Source organism: Canis lupus, chromosome 10 (assembly GCF_011100685.1).
Source record: "Canis lupus familiaris isolate Mischka breed German Shepherd chromosome 10, alternate assembly UU_Cfam_GSD_1.0, whole genome shotgun sequence".
In the NCBI taxonomy this organism is placed as follows: domain Eukaryota; kingdom Metazoa; phylum Chordata; class Mammalia; order Carnivora; family Canidae; genus Canis; species Canis lupus.
The window spans coordinates 13,570,242-13,585,701 of record NC_049231.1 but is presented as its reverse complement, the minus strand read 5'-3'; the positions used below and the strand labels follow the sequence as shown (position 1 = coordinate 13,585,701).

Genomic DNA, 15,460 nt, shown 5'->3' with positions numbered 1-15,460 from the left:
CGAGCAGCCGCCGCGGGAGGCCGGCGTTCGAGGCGGGGAGCCGAGGCGGCGGAGGGCGCTGTCGGGCGGGGCGGCGGCGCGGATGGCGGCCGCCGAGGTTCCGGCGCCGGCGCCCAGCGGCCTGTCGCCCAAGGAGGAGGGCGAGCTGGAGGACGGGGAGATCAGCGACGACGACAACCACAGCGACGCGCGGAGCCGGAGCAGCAGCAGCAGCGGCGGCGGGGGCGGCGGGGGCGGCGGCGGGGCCGGGGGGCTGCTGCCCTACGCGCGGCGGAGGCCTCCCCCTGCGGCCCGCGGCGGCGCGTCCGGCGGCGGCTCGTCGTCGTCGTCGTCCCAGCAGCAGCTGCGGAGCCTCTGCCGCCCGCGCCACGCGGCGGAGCGGGGCCACCTCCGGGGACACGCCGGCTACCGGCCCAAGGAGCCGTTCCGCTCGCACCCGCCGCCCGCCCGCCTGCCGCCCGGGCCGCTGTCGGAGGGCAGCCCGCGGCCGTCCTTCTGGGAGCGCAGCCACATCGCGCTGGACCGGCTCCGCTTCCGGGGCAGGCCGTACCGCGGCGGCAGCCGCTGGAGCCGGGGCCGCGGCGGCGGCGAGCGGGGAGGCAAGCCCGGCGGCCGGCCCGCCGCGGCCGGAGCGGCGGGCTCGGGGTTCGGCGGCGGCCAGAGCTGGCGGGAGCCCTCGCCGCCTCGGAAGAGCTGTATCCTTCACCTGCCCGTCCGCGCCCCGGTGGCCCTGCGTCCCTCCCTCCTTGGGTCCCTCCCTGGGTCCCTCCCTGCGTCCGTCCCTCCGTCCGTTCCTCCGTCCGTCCCTGAGTGCGCCCCTGGGCCCCTCCCTGCATCCGTCCCTGGGTCCATTCCCCCGTCTGTCCCTCCGTCCCTCCCTGGGTCCCTCCTTGCGTCCGTCCGTCCGTCCCTGGGCCCCTCCCCGGGTCCATCCCTCCGTCCGTCTCTGCATTTGTCCTTGGGTCCATCCCTCTGTCTGTTCCTCCGTCCATCCCTGGGTCCGTCCCTCCGTCCCTCACTGGGTCCGTCCCTGCGTCCTGCCCTGGGTCCTTACCCGGGTCCTCCCTGCGTCCGTCCCTGCGTGCGTCCCTGGGTGCGTCCCTGGGACCCTTCCTGGCTCCGTCCCTGCATTTGTCCCTGGGTCCATCCCTCTGTCCGTCCCTCTGTCCATCCCTGCGCTTCCCAGCAAGCAGGTGGCTCCTCGGTGGGTCGCCGCGCGGCGCAGTGGATTGTGTCTCTGGATTTGCTTTTATTTTATTTTATTTTATTTTATTTTATTTTATTTTATTTTATTTTATTTTATTTTATTTTATTTTAATTAATTAATTAAGCAAGCTAACGTATCACGCTTCGGGGGCCAAACCGGCGAAAGTGATCCCCGGGAAGTCTGAAACGAGATTTCCTCCTAGTCGGTCCGCAGCCCTGGTGCCCTGAGCTCAGGTTGATGCGCCCTCCCTCGCTGCGGCGGGAACTTTTGTCTGCGTGCCAGGTTGACTTACGAGTGCTACAGGGAGGAGGAGGGAATTAAAATAAATAAATAAATAAATAAATAAAAAGGGATGCACAGTTTAGGGCCTGATCCGGTTGCTTGCACCGTATCGAACCTTGACGTGGAAAATTGTGAGGTTCCATCCTGCACGGTTCCGCCCTTTAAGGTTCTTCTCGGCCTGTTCTTACACACGCGGCCTTTTTTTTTTTTTTTTTTTTAAGTGGGGGCGGGGGGGGGGGGTTGCGTGCAAGTCCAAGTCACAGGTGGTGCATTCAAGCGACTCTCTGTTAAAACGACGACTCCTCTTCCTATGTTTCGTTGTGGGGCATTCTGTGCTTTTGTGCCCGCCCCGGCAGCACATACACGAAAGTTTTGGGACCTTCTATGACCCAGCGCTGACCCATGTAGGTTAGAGAGAGAAAGACAGTGTTCTGATTTTAGCGTATTGAACGCCATGCGGTGTGCGTGTGAGACGGTGGAGATTATGGGGAGGTGGAAAATAGCAAAATACCTGATTTGTTGTTCCCTCAGATCCCATTATCTTTAAGATTCTTGAGCTTACTGAAGGTTTATATTGGGGCGTCAGCCACCTGAAGGTTTGCTAGCTTATGATGGGTTTGTAGAACTAGGTCTTCGTGATGACTGCATAAAGATGATTTGCCACCTGCAGTGATCACCGGTTGTAGTTGCTACGGTACAATGATTTTTTTTTTTTTTAACGCATTCTATATGAAACTTACACGTGATGACGTTTGTTTGGAAGACCCTCAAGGGTGTTTTTGTAGAATTCTCAAGATCAAATGGTCTTTCCCAGATGTCAGCATGTAAAGGGGCAAGAAATAAGAATCTAGGTACACAGCAGCTTCTGGGGCTAAGGCCCTGAAAACACTTGATTCTGCAACCACAAGTTAGGCGAGGAGCACCTAGGATTGTTTCAAAGAAAATCATAGAAGGATTTGACTTTTAAAAAAGATAGAAGATGTTCTTTCAAAAAAAAGGAAAGAAAAACTGTGCCCAAGATAACTTTTTTTTTTTTAAAGATTTTATATATTTATTCATGAGAGACACAAGGAGAAAGGCAGAGACAGGCAGAGAAGCAGGCCCCATGCAGGGAGCCCACCATAGGACTCCATCCCGGGTCCCCAGGATCATGCCCTGGGCCGAAGGCGGCGCTAAACCACTGAGCCACCCAGGCTGCCCCCAAGATAACTTTTTAAGGAAGTTTTTGTTAGTTGTTGATTCTGAATCTAAAAACAGGCTGTTAAAGCACATACATGTGTGTTTTTTTTTATTTTTTATTTTTTATTTTTATTTATTCATGAGAGACATAGAGAGAGAGGCAGAGACACAGGCAGAGGGAGAAGCAGGCTCCATGTAGGGAGCCCGATGCGGGACTTGATCCCAGGTCTCCAGGATCACACCCCAGGCCGCAGGTGGCACCAAACTGCTGCGCCACCTGGGCTGCCCTACATGTGTGTTTTTTAAGAATGCAAAAGAGGAAACTTAGAATTTGTGTTGGAGAGACCGATGTGAATAAATAGAGTTTTAATGTAAAAAGTTCTTATTGAGATGTGTAAAAAGTACTGTGGGGGCACAGAGCTTTTTCTTCATTTAAACTGTGTTAGAGAAGGTGGTGATGAGGGGGCTTGCCCAGCTCCTGCCCTTGCCTTTTTTCTGTCCAATCTTTCAATACCACTTTGGCCTTTATTTATATAATTTATACCTTTATTATTTAGCTTATATGTTTTTATTAGAAACAAGCATACAGTGTGGAAAAAATTACAGGAATATATCAAGTCTGATTTCTGTAGTAATTTAGCAGAAATGAGCTGTATTGCTGTTTTTCTTTTCACAGATGCTGCACTTAAGGAAAAGGATGCTTGTTTTGATCTTCTGCTCATTGTTTTCCTCGTGAAGTATCATTAATCCATCCTAGAGGTGGTATTCTTTGTAAGATTTTGTGAAGGAAAACATAGTGTTCAGCTACTTTTATATAATGTGAACAAACTTTGTAATACAAAATTTTATTCATTCAGGTTCCTTAATACCAAGATTATATTCAGGTTTATTCATATATCCACTGTGCACTTAGAGTAATGACATTTTTATTTTATAAATAATTACATTCAAAAAGACTTAGGGGGATCCCTGGGTGGCGCAGCGGTTTGGCGCCTGCCTTTGGCCCAGGGCGCGATCCTGGAGACCCGGGATCGAATCCCACGTCGGGCTCCCGGTGCATGGAGCCTGCTTCTGCCTCGGCCTGTGTCTCTGCCTCTCTCTCTCTCTCTCTCTCTCTCTCTCTCTCTCTCTGTGACTATCATGAATAAATAAATAAAAAAAAAATAAAAATAAAAAATAAAAAAGACTTAGGGTGTTGGGGCACCTGGCTGGCTCAGTCAGTAGAGCATGTGACCTTTGATCTTGAGATTGTAAGTTCAAGCCTCATGTTGGGGGTAGAGTTTCCAAAAAAAAAAAAAAAAAAAGGATAAAGAAAGAATAGGGAATGTACTGTGGCTCATTTTCATCATCTAGAAGTGAAGTAGCAGGAGTACAAGTGTTTTGTTTTGTTTTGTTTTTTAACATTTTTATGTAATGATCAAGGCATGGTAGGTGCAGCTTTAATGAAATATAATAAGCAGATTCTAATGTGGCACTTATTTTCAGTTTCATTCATTTAAAATTTTTCTTAATGATAGACATTTCATCAGTCCCGCTTAGCATGTTTCCTTTGGATGACTGCTGTTTTAAACTTTCTAATCTGATGAGAGCTAACATAATTAGGCCAGTGTCTCTCATCAGTAGAAAGTCATTTCATTTTCACCTACAGTTGAAAAGCAGTTCTTTTTTTTATAAAACATTTCGGTTAAAAATTGCATCTTAACTAGTTTAAAATTAAATCTTTTCAGTGTTGGTGTCATCTTTGTCCTGTATTAGACAGAAATAGGAGATTTCATTTAGCCTTGACAGAGATTATAGTTGTAACTCAATTGCTTTTCCTCATTTTCCTGTTGTTAGTGTATTGAATCTTTTCCCTCTACAAATCTTTCCAAGGTCTTCAGTTTTGTCTTTATTTTTTCAGTTTTATCTTTAGATGGCTCCATTGAAAAGTAAGGTGTAGCTGCAGATAATTCGAGAATATGTACAAAGAGTATATAATGGTGGGAGAGGAAGCAAGTAACGTTCTGGGTTCACATAGGTGACATTTCAGTTTTGAATTGGGGTCAGTTTGAAGAACAGAGAAACCTAACTACAAAACGATGTGTACGTTGTGATGAACAAGGAAATTGTAAGATTGGAAAGGAAGTACAGGTCAGATCATGAAGGCTTTATATACCATTGTAAGTATTTTGAACTCTTTTTAAAAAAAATTTTATGTATTTATTCATGAGAGACACACAGAGGCAGAGACATAGGTAGAGGGGGAAGCTGGTGCCTCACCAGGAGCCTGATGTGGGACTCCATCCCAGGACCCTGGGATCACGACCTTAGCCAAAGGCAGACACTCAGCCACTGAGCCACCCAGGTGTCCTTTGAACTCCGTTCTTAATGAGATTTAAACAAGGGGACAGATCTGATCAGATTTGTGTTCTAGAAAGATTAGTCCAGCAACAGAATAGGGGCTGGCTTGTGGAAGATAAAACCCCAAATATTTATCATGAAGCCAGACCTTCTCTCTTGTATTACGTATACATACAGTAGTGCATTAGAATGTTCAAAAGGAAAAGTGAAAGATGCTAAATAGAGCTTACTGGAAAGCACCATTATTGCAGGAGTTAGGTCACGAAGACATAGAGGGGAAAAGAAGGTAGGGAAATCAGGACAGTGTAGTTAGGGAAGCCAAGAAGAGTGGTTTGCAGTGTCCAAAGCTGCAGAGAGGCCAGGTAAAATAAAGTTTGAAAACATGATGGATAAACCAACTCAGCCAGCTTATGGCAGATTGGTCAAAGAAGAAGACAGGTTATGAGAAACTAGTATTTCAAGAACCTTGGGTCTGAAGAGCTTAGATCACAAAACCAAAGATTTACTAAAACAGTTCAGATTTTGAGTTGTAATGCTGGTTTAGTTTCTAAAATTATTGGTAGTAAAAAAAAAAATTGGTGGTGATTTTCATTCTTGTATTGGTCATTAGGGAAATTTAAAAATACGTGGAGATTGATTCTCCTGTAAGTTGTTAAACATTACAGTTTCCATCTTTAGGGGACTATAGTGTTACATCCTAGCCAGTTGAAATGATCTGTAAATGACATACTGTATTAAAACCCCCTTAAAGTGCTTGTCTTTAAATCTTGTTAATTTCTAGGCTGGAGAAGTGGGGTGTAACACTTTTTACCTGTGTGAATTATTTTGAGTAAAAATTATAGTTTGGAATTTTGTAGCCATTTCCAAGCCATTTACATGTTCTATGTATCACTGTGTTAGGAAAAAATTTTTTTGGTAGAGTTATTCTTATCTTCAGAGACAAATGAGTTTATAAGATACATTTTGAATACTATAGAAGGTTTTATTCTTTTTGTAACATAATTGTCTTCCTTGTCTTAGTTGTGCAGATGTTAGATAGTAAGATTGTTATGTATTAGATTTTTAAGAAAATGCTTCCTGTTTATAAACTAGTTTTAACTAGTAGTTGTCAGTGTTCTTTATCTCCTTGGTTTTTTTTGTTTGTTTGTTTGTTTTTAATCTGAGACATGGTTAGAAACTAATTAAAAAGAAGAAATGTTTCCTCCTATCGGAAGTGTAAATTATCCACATCTGTGACAAACTATTTGGTTTCTCCTCTCTTCCTTCAGAAAGGAATCTTTAACATCCAGCTTATTGTGGCTTTTCTGATTACTACAGAAGGCATGCTGATATAACCTAAGTAGGTGGGATACCTAGAGGTACTGTGGGGAAAATAACTGACACCAGTGATTTTCTAAATGGACTATTTTGTATGGTTACTGGTTAAATTTGAAACATGGGCACATTATGAAAGTGGGCATTAGCACATATGTTAAATGTAATTTAAAATACTAATTCACCTTTTTTTTTGAAAAGTTAAAGGGGAGACAATTTATAACAACGTGTTTTTGTTAAACTTACTGGAAAAATTTTGGAAACTGGTTTCCTTAATGTGCTGTTCAGCCAAAAGTTTTGGAAGATCTCCATCAAGAAAACAAAATTATTCGTCAAAAAGTGAAAACTGTGGGGAAGAAACTTTTGAAGACTTACTTTTGAAGTATAAGCAAATACAGTTGGAACTAGAATGCATCAATAAGGATGAAAAACTAGCTTTGAGTAGCAAAGAAGAGAATGTGCAGGAAGATCCTAAAACTTTGAACTTTGAGGACCAAACAAGCACTGATAACGTCAGTATTACAAAGGACCCAAGTAAAGAAGTAGCTCCCGAGGAAAAAACACAGGTCAAAACTTTTCAGGCATTTGAATTGAAACCACTCAGGCAAAAATTGACTTTACCAGGGGATAAGAACCGGTTGAAAAAAGTTAAAGATGGAACAAAACAGCTCTCCCTGAAATCTGACACTACTGAACCTAGTCAAGGTAATGGAATTAAGATTTTCAATTAGCACTAAGATGATTCTTCATTCGCTGTGGGGTAACTGTTTTTTTTGGTGGTGCGCTTCATTGACATGATTTTAATATTTCTCTGTGAATTCTTTTTGCACTCTCTACATAGGCATATTATTCAATAATGATAGGTTTAGTTTCATTCTGACCTTTTTTTTCCCCTCTCCCCCCCTCATTCTGACCTTTCTTTTTTGGCCTTATCTGCTGGTTGGGACTTATTTTTTTTTTTTTTTTTAATTTTAAAAGATTTTATTTATTTATTCATAAGAGACAGAGAGAGAGAGAGAGAGAGGCAGAGACACAGGCAGAGGGAGAAGCAGGCTCCATGCAGGGAGCCTGATGGTGGGACTCGATCCCGGGTCTCCAGGATCACACCCCAGGCTGAAGGTGGCGCTAAACCGCTGAGCCACCGGGGCTGCCCCTGGTTGGGACTTGTAATGCAATTTTTAACATAAGTCTATCAGTGGACATCTCTGTTTCCTAACTTAAGGAGTACTTTTGGATGTTTGTTTTTAACATGATGTTAGCTTCTTTTGGAGGTTTCCTATATTGGGTAAAAAGTTTTTTTCCCCCAATTCCTTGTTTGAGTTGTCAGCATGAATGGATGTTGAAGTTTATAACACTTTTTCCTTCATTATTGAGAAGAACATTTTTCTCCTTTATTAGTGTAATGGATTATATTAATTAATTTTATAGTGTTAAACCACTCTTTAATATTTGGGATAAATCCAGCCAGTTCATGATATGTCATTTTTGTACATCATGGATTTGATTTGTTAATTTTTTCCTTTTTGGTCTTTTTATGAAGGAATAACTTAATATGCAGTAAAATTTACCCTTTTTAGGGTATAGCTCTTTAAGTTTTGACAAATGCAGGCAGTTGGGTAACCATTGCCAGGCACCACAATTAAGATACAAAACTAAACAAACAAACAAAAAAATAAGATACAAAACAGTTTCTCCTCAACTCTCACAGTCTCTCATGCTCCTCCCCCAACTTTCAGTCCAGCAGGTAACTACCGTTTTCTATAGTTCGGCTCTCTCCAGAATGTCATATAAGTGGAATCATGCAGTATATTGCCTTTTGCATCTAGCTTCTTTCAGTTAAGTGGCATAGTGTGTTTGAGATTCATCAATGTGTTTGTGTATATGATTATTTCATTCTTGTTGCTGAATGTGCCTTTGTAGGATAATGGTACAGTTTATCCATTTCCATTTGAGGGATATTTGGGTTCTTCCAGTTTGGGCAATTAAAAAGTCTTCGTAAATAATGATTTACTAATGTTTTATTTAGAACTTTATAGCCTATAATTTTTTCCCTTTCTTTTTCCCTGCCAAGTTCTAGTATAAGGTTATGATATGCTCAAATTGAGTTGAGAAGTGGTTCCTTCTTTATTCTCAGGACTAAATTAAGATTGAATTGTTTCTAGGTTGTCTGGTAGGTATTTGGTAGAAGTATCTGGGCCTGAATGGAATCTTTTGAGGGAAGGTTTTATACTGTTGATTGTTCATGCTTTCTGTTTCTGTTTAAGGCGGTTTAGGTAATGTCGCCATTTCCTGTAAGTTGTAAAGTTTATAAAAAATTGTGCCTAAGAATCTCATTTTTGGGGGTTGCCTGGGTGGCTCATTCAGTTAAGCATCTGCCTTCAGCGCAGGTCAGGACCTGCTTCTCCCACTCCCTCTGCCCCTCCCCCCTCTCTTTTTCTCTCTCAAAAAAGTAAAATCTAAAAAAAAAAAGTGTCTCACTTTTCTATTACTTGTAGCATTTATAAGTTTTTAAATTTCCCAAGAAATAAGTCCATAGTTTTTAAAACTTACTAGTTTTCAGATCTTCTATTGAGATCAATTTAGGTAATGAAATTTCTACTTTAGCTCTTTTTGATATATAATTTTTTCCCACTTATTTCTAAATATTTTCTAGTTTTTGTTTTTCTTTGACCTTTATAGGCTATTTGGAAGTGTGTTTCTTAACTTGCAAACATGAAGGTTCTTAATATTTTTTGTTACTGATTCCTAATATTGTCAGAATGAGATATTGTCAGAATAAGATATTGTCAGAATGAGATATTATTGTTTTTTTTTTTAAGATTTCATTTATTTATTCATAGAGATACACACACACAGAGAGAGAGAGAGAGGCAGAGACACAGGTAGAGGGAGAAGCAGGCTCCATGCAGGGAGCCCGACGTGGGACTGATCCGGGGTCTCCAGGATCACGCCCCAGGCTGCAGGCAGCGCTAAACCGCTGCGCCACCAGGGCTGCCCTATTATTGTATTTTAAATATTTTATTTCATGAGAGAGGCAGAGACATAGGCACAGGGAGATGCAGACTCCCTGTAGGGAGCCTGAATCGGGAGTCGATCCCAGGACTTCAGGATCACCAGTGAGCCAAAGGCAGATGCTCAACCACTGAGCCACCCAGGGGCCCCAGAATAAGATATTAAAGAAAGAATGAAAATGTAGGTACTGTCATATTTATTTGTAGAGACTTGCTTTATTGTATGTGATTTTTTTAATAACTGTTTCGTGTGTGCTTGAAAGGAATGTATGGATCAAGCTTTTTATGTTCACATCTTCCTTCATTTTTTGATCTGCTTGATTAGTTATTGAGAGATTTGTTAAAATCAGCCACTGTGGTGGTGGATTTATGGTTTTTGTTTCAAATACCTTGAGGCTGAGAAATTGACTCCTTATTCTCTTTATTATGTAGTAGCCTTCTTTATCTCTAGTAATGGCTCCGCCTGAAAGACTTCTTTTATGCTAATAGTCACACTTCCTTTCTTTTGATAAGTATATATACCTTGTATATCATTTTCTTTTTTTTTTATTTTTTTTTTAATTTTTATTTATTTATGATAGTCACACAGAGAGAGAGAGAGAGAGAGGCAGAGACATAGGCAGAGGGAGAAGCAGGCTCCATGCACCGAGAGCCCGATGTGGGATTCGATCCCGGGTCTCCAGGATCGCGCCCTGGGCCAAAGGCAGGCACTAAACCGCTGCGCCACCCAGGGATCCCTGTATATCATTTTCTATTCTTTCAGTCTTTCCATATTCTCATGCCTCAAATGTCAATTGTACCTAGAATAGAACTGGATTTCTTTTTTTTTTTTTTTTTTTTTAGGATTTTATTTATTCATAGAGGCAGAGACACAGGCAGAGGGAGAAGCAGGCATCATACAGAGAGCCTGACGTGGGACTCGATCCAGAGTCTCCAGGATCATGCTCTGGGCTGCAGGTGGTGCTAAACCGCTGAGCCACCGGGGCTTCCCAGTTCTTGGGAAGAACTGGATTTCTTTTGTAACTTAGTCGACAGTCTTTGTCCTTTACTAGAATACATAGTCCATTTGCATTTTTCATGATTACTGATATTTGGTTTTTTGTTCTTTTTTTCTTGACTCTTTTTGTTTTTTTTTTCCCCCAATACAATTTTTTTCCCTTTTACAAGTTTGGAAGTTAGATATTAAGTTTCTTGTCTCATATTGGTTCCTCTAGGAATTGTAACATGAATTCTTATCAATGTTTAAAATTAATCAAGGTCTTTACCCTCTCCACATACAAAAAGCCAGTATTTGCCAAGCTTTGCTCATATATTTAACACTTTCTTAGCTCACTCTTTGTCTAGAATCATTTATGCTCGATATACATTTTTTAGAATTTGGATGTGTCTGCTGGATAGGAAACTTATTACTCTTTGCCCCCCCCCCCTTTAAAAGATTTGTTTATTTATTTATGAGAGACACAGAGAGAGACAGACACAGGCGGAAGGAGAAGCAGGCTCCTTGCCGGGAGCCCAATGTGGGACTTGATCCCAGATCCCAGGAATCATGCCCTGAGTCACGCCCTGAGTCACACCCTGAGTCACACCCTGAGTCACGCCCTGAGCTGAAGGCAGACTCTCAACAGCTGACACCCCCCCCCCCCTCTCCCCAGGCATCCCCTCTTTGCCCTTTTTTAAAGATAATTTTCTAGGTTTGGAATTCTAGATTGGCTAATTACATCCTCAACATATTGAAGATACTTTCTGGCTTCCATTATTGATTTTGAAAAGTCAGCCATCAGTCTTAATAGTTTCTAATTTGAAGGTAATTTATCTTTCTCTGCTTGCCTTAAAAACCGTTTTTTTTTTTTTTTTTTTTTTGTCTTTAATATTCTGGAGTTTAACTATAATGAATTGATTGCTATTTTTATTCAGCTTGGGATTTGTGCTTCTTGTTTTCATTGATTCTGAAAAATTGTCATTATCTTAAAATATTTTCCCATTCTCTTTCTTTTTTGGAAGTTTGTATATCTGTTAAATCAAATGATCCCACTTTATCTTCCATTTCTCTAATTTCTTTTAAGTTTCCATCTCTTTGTAAATCTGTGCTACATTCTGGAAAATTTCTTCTGATGTGTCTCTCAGTTCCTGGATTCTCTCTTTAGCTTTGTCTGATTTGCCTTAATAAACTCACCTATTGACTTTTAAATGTCAGTTACAGTTTTTATTTTATTATTTCATTTTTATTTTATTTTTAAACTTACTTTGGTCTTTTTAGATTTTTTTGCTTATTTTTTTCAAATTTATCTTTATTTAAGTGTGTTAACCATAGGTTTGCTCTGGTTTGTTTTTTCCTTTGCTAATTTCTAATATCTGACGTTTTTATGGGTCTCATTTCTGGTTCCCATTTTTGGTACCTCTTCTTGACAGTTTAGTGATTTTTTTTCTTCTTTTTCTCTTCTTTCCTTTTTGTTTTTTAAAGTGCTCACTTTTGTTTCTTTTTACTTATTTATTTTTTTGGTGGTAATTTTTTGAGGCCTGGGACAAAGATGGGACTTCCAAGAGAGGGTTTGCTTTTGCATTTGCCACAGCCAGGCACCTGAGTAGACTTTAGCACAATGATTCCAGGCAGGCAGTTTTGAAAAGTATAACTCCGTAGGATAAAAAAATATATACATGCAGGTAACTATCACAGAGTGTAGTAAGAGTTATGTATGAAAGCCTGCAGTAATACAGGGAAGGATCAAATATGTCCACCTGGGTTTAGAAGGTTTTCATAGTAGTGGAAATGTTTGATATGTGTCTCAAAAAATGAGTCTTTCTGACTTGGGAAGTAAGAAGGAACCAAATGATCAGATAAAGCATAGAGAACTTTTAAAGAATAATGGAGTTTGATCTAAAATGAGTGCAGTGTGGGATTAATGGTATGTTTCTGGGAACAGTTGCATATAAATTTATAAAAGGGTAGGTTGAAATCAGGTTACAGAGGGCCTTGAATGTCTTGGCTAAGGAATTTAGATTTTTTTAAACGTCAGGTGGGCCAGCAAATATTTTTAAACAGGAAAATGATGTTATCAGGTGTATGTTTTAGAAAAGTAACTTGCAGCAGTGTGGAAGAGAAATTGGAGGAAAACCAAAAAAAGCTAAAATTTATCTGAATAAATTGTATTGATTAGTTTCTTCATATGCATCCTCTCTCCCCCACTGCAGCCCTGCCCTCAGCCTTGAGGAAGACTCAGCTCTGCCATTAAGCTTTTAAGTTGTTGGTGATCAGCTGCTTTTCCATTTCTTTCAACAACTCTTCTAAACCTAAACCTTTATTTATTTATTTATTTGCCTCTTACTCAACTTTATTCCTTGTTCAACTTTATTCAGGTTATCTCACTCAAGTTTCAACTTTTCACTTTCTTTTTTTTTTAAGATTTTATTCATTTATTCATGGGAGACACAGAGGGAGAGGCAGAGGGAGATGCTTTTCACTTTCTGATCGTAAACTTACATCCTTATTGATTTTCACTTCATTTCATTTTTGTTTATGGCCACCTTGTTTTAACCTGTGTTCCTGGCTCTTAACTTCTATCTTCTTTGGGACCTTACTCCATCTGTTGTTTGCTTTGATTCATCTTTAACCACTTTTCTCTTAAGGGGTTCTTGGTATAAATATATTTGGGTTTTCCTCCCAAAATGTAATCACTCTCTCCTCCCCTGTCTTTTCATCCAGACTTCTTGAAAGGCTAGCCTGTGCTGACTCTCTCCACTTTACCTCTCATTCCCTTTTAATCCAGTGCAATCTGCTTTTCTATTCCTTACTGAAACTAATCAGGGCAGAGTTATTTTGATGGAATTGCAAAATTAATTTTAATTTTCCATCATTTTTTATTTCATTCTTCCATTCATTCAGAAATTGAGCACTTTATTCCAGGTTCTTGGCAGTATATCCATGAACAAAATAGACAGTCATTTATGCCTTCATGGATTTGTGTTTTAGAAGGGGGAAAAATAAATATGATGAGTAAATAACAGTTATGGAAAAATTATAGCAGGGTTAAGTAGGGGGATAGTAACTGTGGGTTGCAGTATTAATAAGTGATCAGGGGAGGCCTGAATTTGAAGGTGAGATTTAAAGTCTTTGAAGACAGTGAGGGAATAGCCAAGTGAATATCTGAAGGAAGAGCTTTCTAGGCAGATAATAAAGAGCTAGAGCAATGATTTTCTAACTTTGGTCCTTGGACCAGCATTACCTAGGAACTTGATAGAAATGCAAATGCCTAGGGCCTATCCTAGATACACTGAATTGGAAACTCTGGAAATGGGGCCCAACATTGTAAATTTAACAAGCCTTCTTGTTGATTCTAGTACCTGGTAAAGTTTGAGAATCTGCGAACTAAAATAACTACTGTTAAGGCAGAAGGATACCTGGCATATTTGGAGAATAAAAGGGAGGAGGCCTGTGCCACTAAAGAAAGGAGAGTGGGGGTGCTGAATAGTAGGAGAGAAGAGGTCAGAGGTGATAGGTTGGGATAGATCATGTGGAGGTTTATAAGAACTTTGTTGTGGAGACACCTGGGTGGCTCAGTTGGTTAAGCGTCTGCCTTAGGCTCAGGTCATGATCCCAGGGTTCTGGGATTGAGCCCTACATCGGGCTTCCTGCCTAGCGCACAGAGTCTGCTTCTCCCTCTGACCCTCTTCCCTACTTGTGCTCTCTTTCTGTCAAATAAATAAAATTAAAAAAAAAAAAAAAAAACCTTTGTTTTTTACTCTGAATGAAATTGCTATGAGAGCTCGATCAAAGACTGATAAAATTTGTTTTATGTTCTCAAAGGATCTGTTAGGCCGCAATGTTGAGAATATTCTATAGGGCGTAGACATAACTACTATATTCAGTAATGTGTTTCTTCATAAACTTGAAATTTTGGGGTTTTGGTAATACTATACATATCTGGAATTTTTTATAATTTCTGATTTTCTTCTTTTTTTAAAAAAATAGTTTTCCTTTGAAATTTCTTAACTGTTGATGTCCTCTGTGTTGCATTCTCCAGGGGTGTTCTTAATTATATGGTTTTAACTACCATCTATATCCTGATGATTGTCTTTAGCTCAGTTTAGAATTCCAGATAATAATTATAAAAACACTACATGACTGCACAAAACCAATTTTCATCTTGGAAGTATTGAGTCAAAAATGAAATAATTTTATTGTAGAGACCCATAACAGTGGTAGGACAATGCCAAACTACATAGTTGATGAACTAAACAATTACCTGGTTTTATAAACTTTGTGTAAAGTTAGATTTATAGTTTGAAATTTGTGGTTCGTACTTGTTTTTAAGATAATGTTGTGCTCATAAGGTACTGCCAGCTTAATGTAAGTTCTGTTAATGGAATGATTACTTTCAGTTCATAAGTCATTTTATCAAAATACAGTTTTAACTTAATATTTTGAATCATTTTGCGTTATAACTTTCAGAAATGAGGCTAATATGAAAAGTTTGGTCAGATTTTCATTCTAACAGCATTCTTCTCTTTTTGTTCAGAGATTGTGAAAATGAGAGACCCCTTAAAATAAGTACTACTAAATATACAGCATTTTATTTTAAATTGGTGTTAGTATTCAAAATATGCTGTTTTATTTTAAAGGGTTAGAAGATAAAGAACAAAATTTAACAAGAAGAATTAGTGCCTCAGACATTCTCTCTGAAAAGGTAAGATACTGTTTTTTGGAATTGGGTGTCTCTCTAAGACTGATTCTTATACCGCATTGCTCTGTTCTTTTGAAAGAAGATTCTTCTTGTTTCCACTTATTTTCTTTACATCATTTCTTTCATCATTACCTCCATTTGGACATAAGCCTTAAAGGTAAAATCTGGAGAGATGTCCTGGAGTATCTTTGCATTGGGTTCAGTTAAATTGGTAATTGAAGTGTTTTGTTTTGTTTTTATTTATACATATCCACAGATGATCTTTTGGTTTGTTAGTTTTTTGAAACTTTTAATTTTTACCCAGAGATTTTGTTTTCCTGCTTTAGGGGGATTATCCCGCGTGGGGGAAATCCTTGGAGTTAGATCTCGACCTACTACTATTCAGGTCTAGCTTCCTCTTACTAGCTCAGTGATCTTGTGTAAGCTTTTTGCCTTTGCTTGCCTCTATT

The 15,460-nt window shown here is 40.2% G+C and overlaps 1 protein-coding gene across 1 annotated transcript in view; it reads left to right on the top strand.

Annotated features, from left to right (window-relative positions):
- The first annotated feature begins 82 nt into the window (after positions 1 to 82).
- The window catches only part of ZFC3H1 (zinc finger C3H1-type containing), a 57,255-nt gene continuing 41,877 nt past the window's right edge, over positions 83 to 15,460 (top strand). Inside the window, exons 1-3 of the mRNA XM_038550017.1 lie at positions 83 to 695; positions 6,611 to 7,027; positions 14,950 to 15,014. Coding sequence (XP_038405945.1) covers positions 83 to 695; positions 6,611 to 7,027; positions 14,950 to 15,014 — 1,095 coding nt within the window. The remainder of the gene's footprint in view (positions 696 to 6,610; positions 7,028 to 14,949; positions 15,015 to 15,460) is intronic.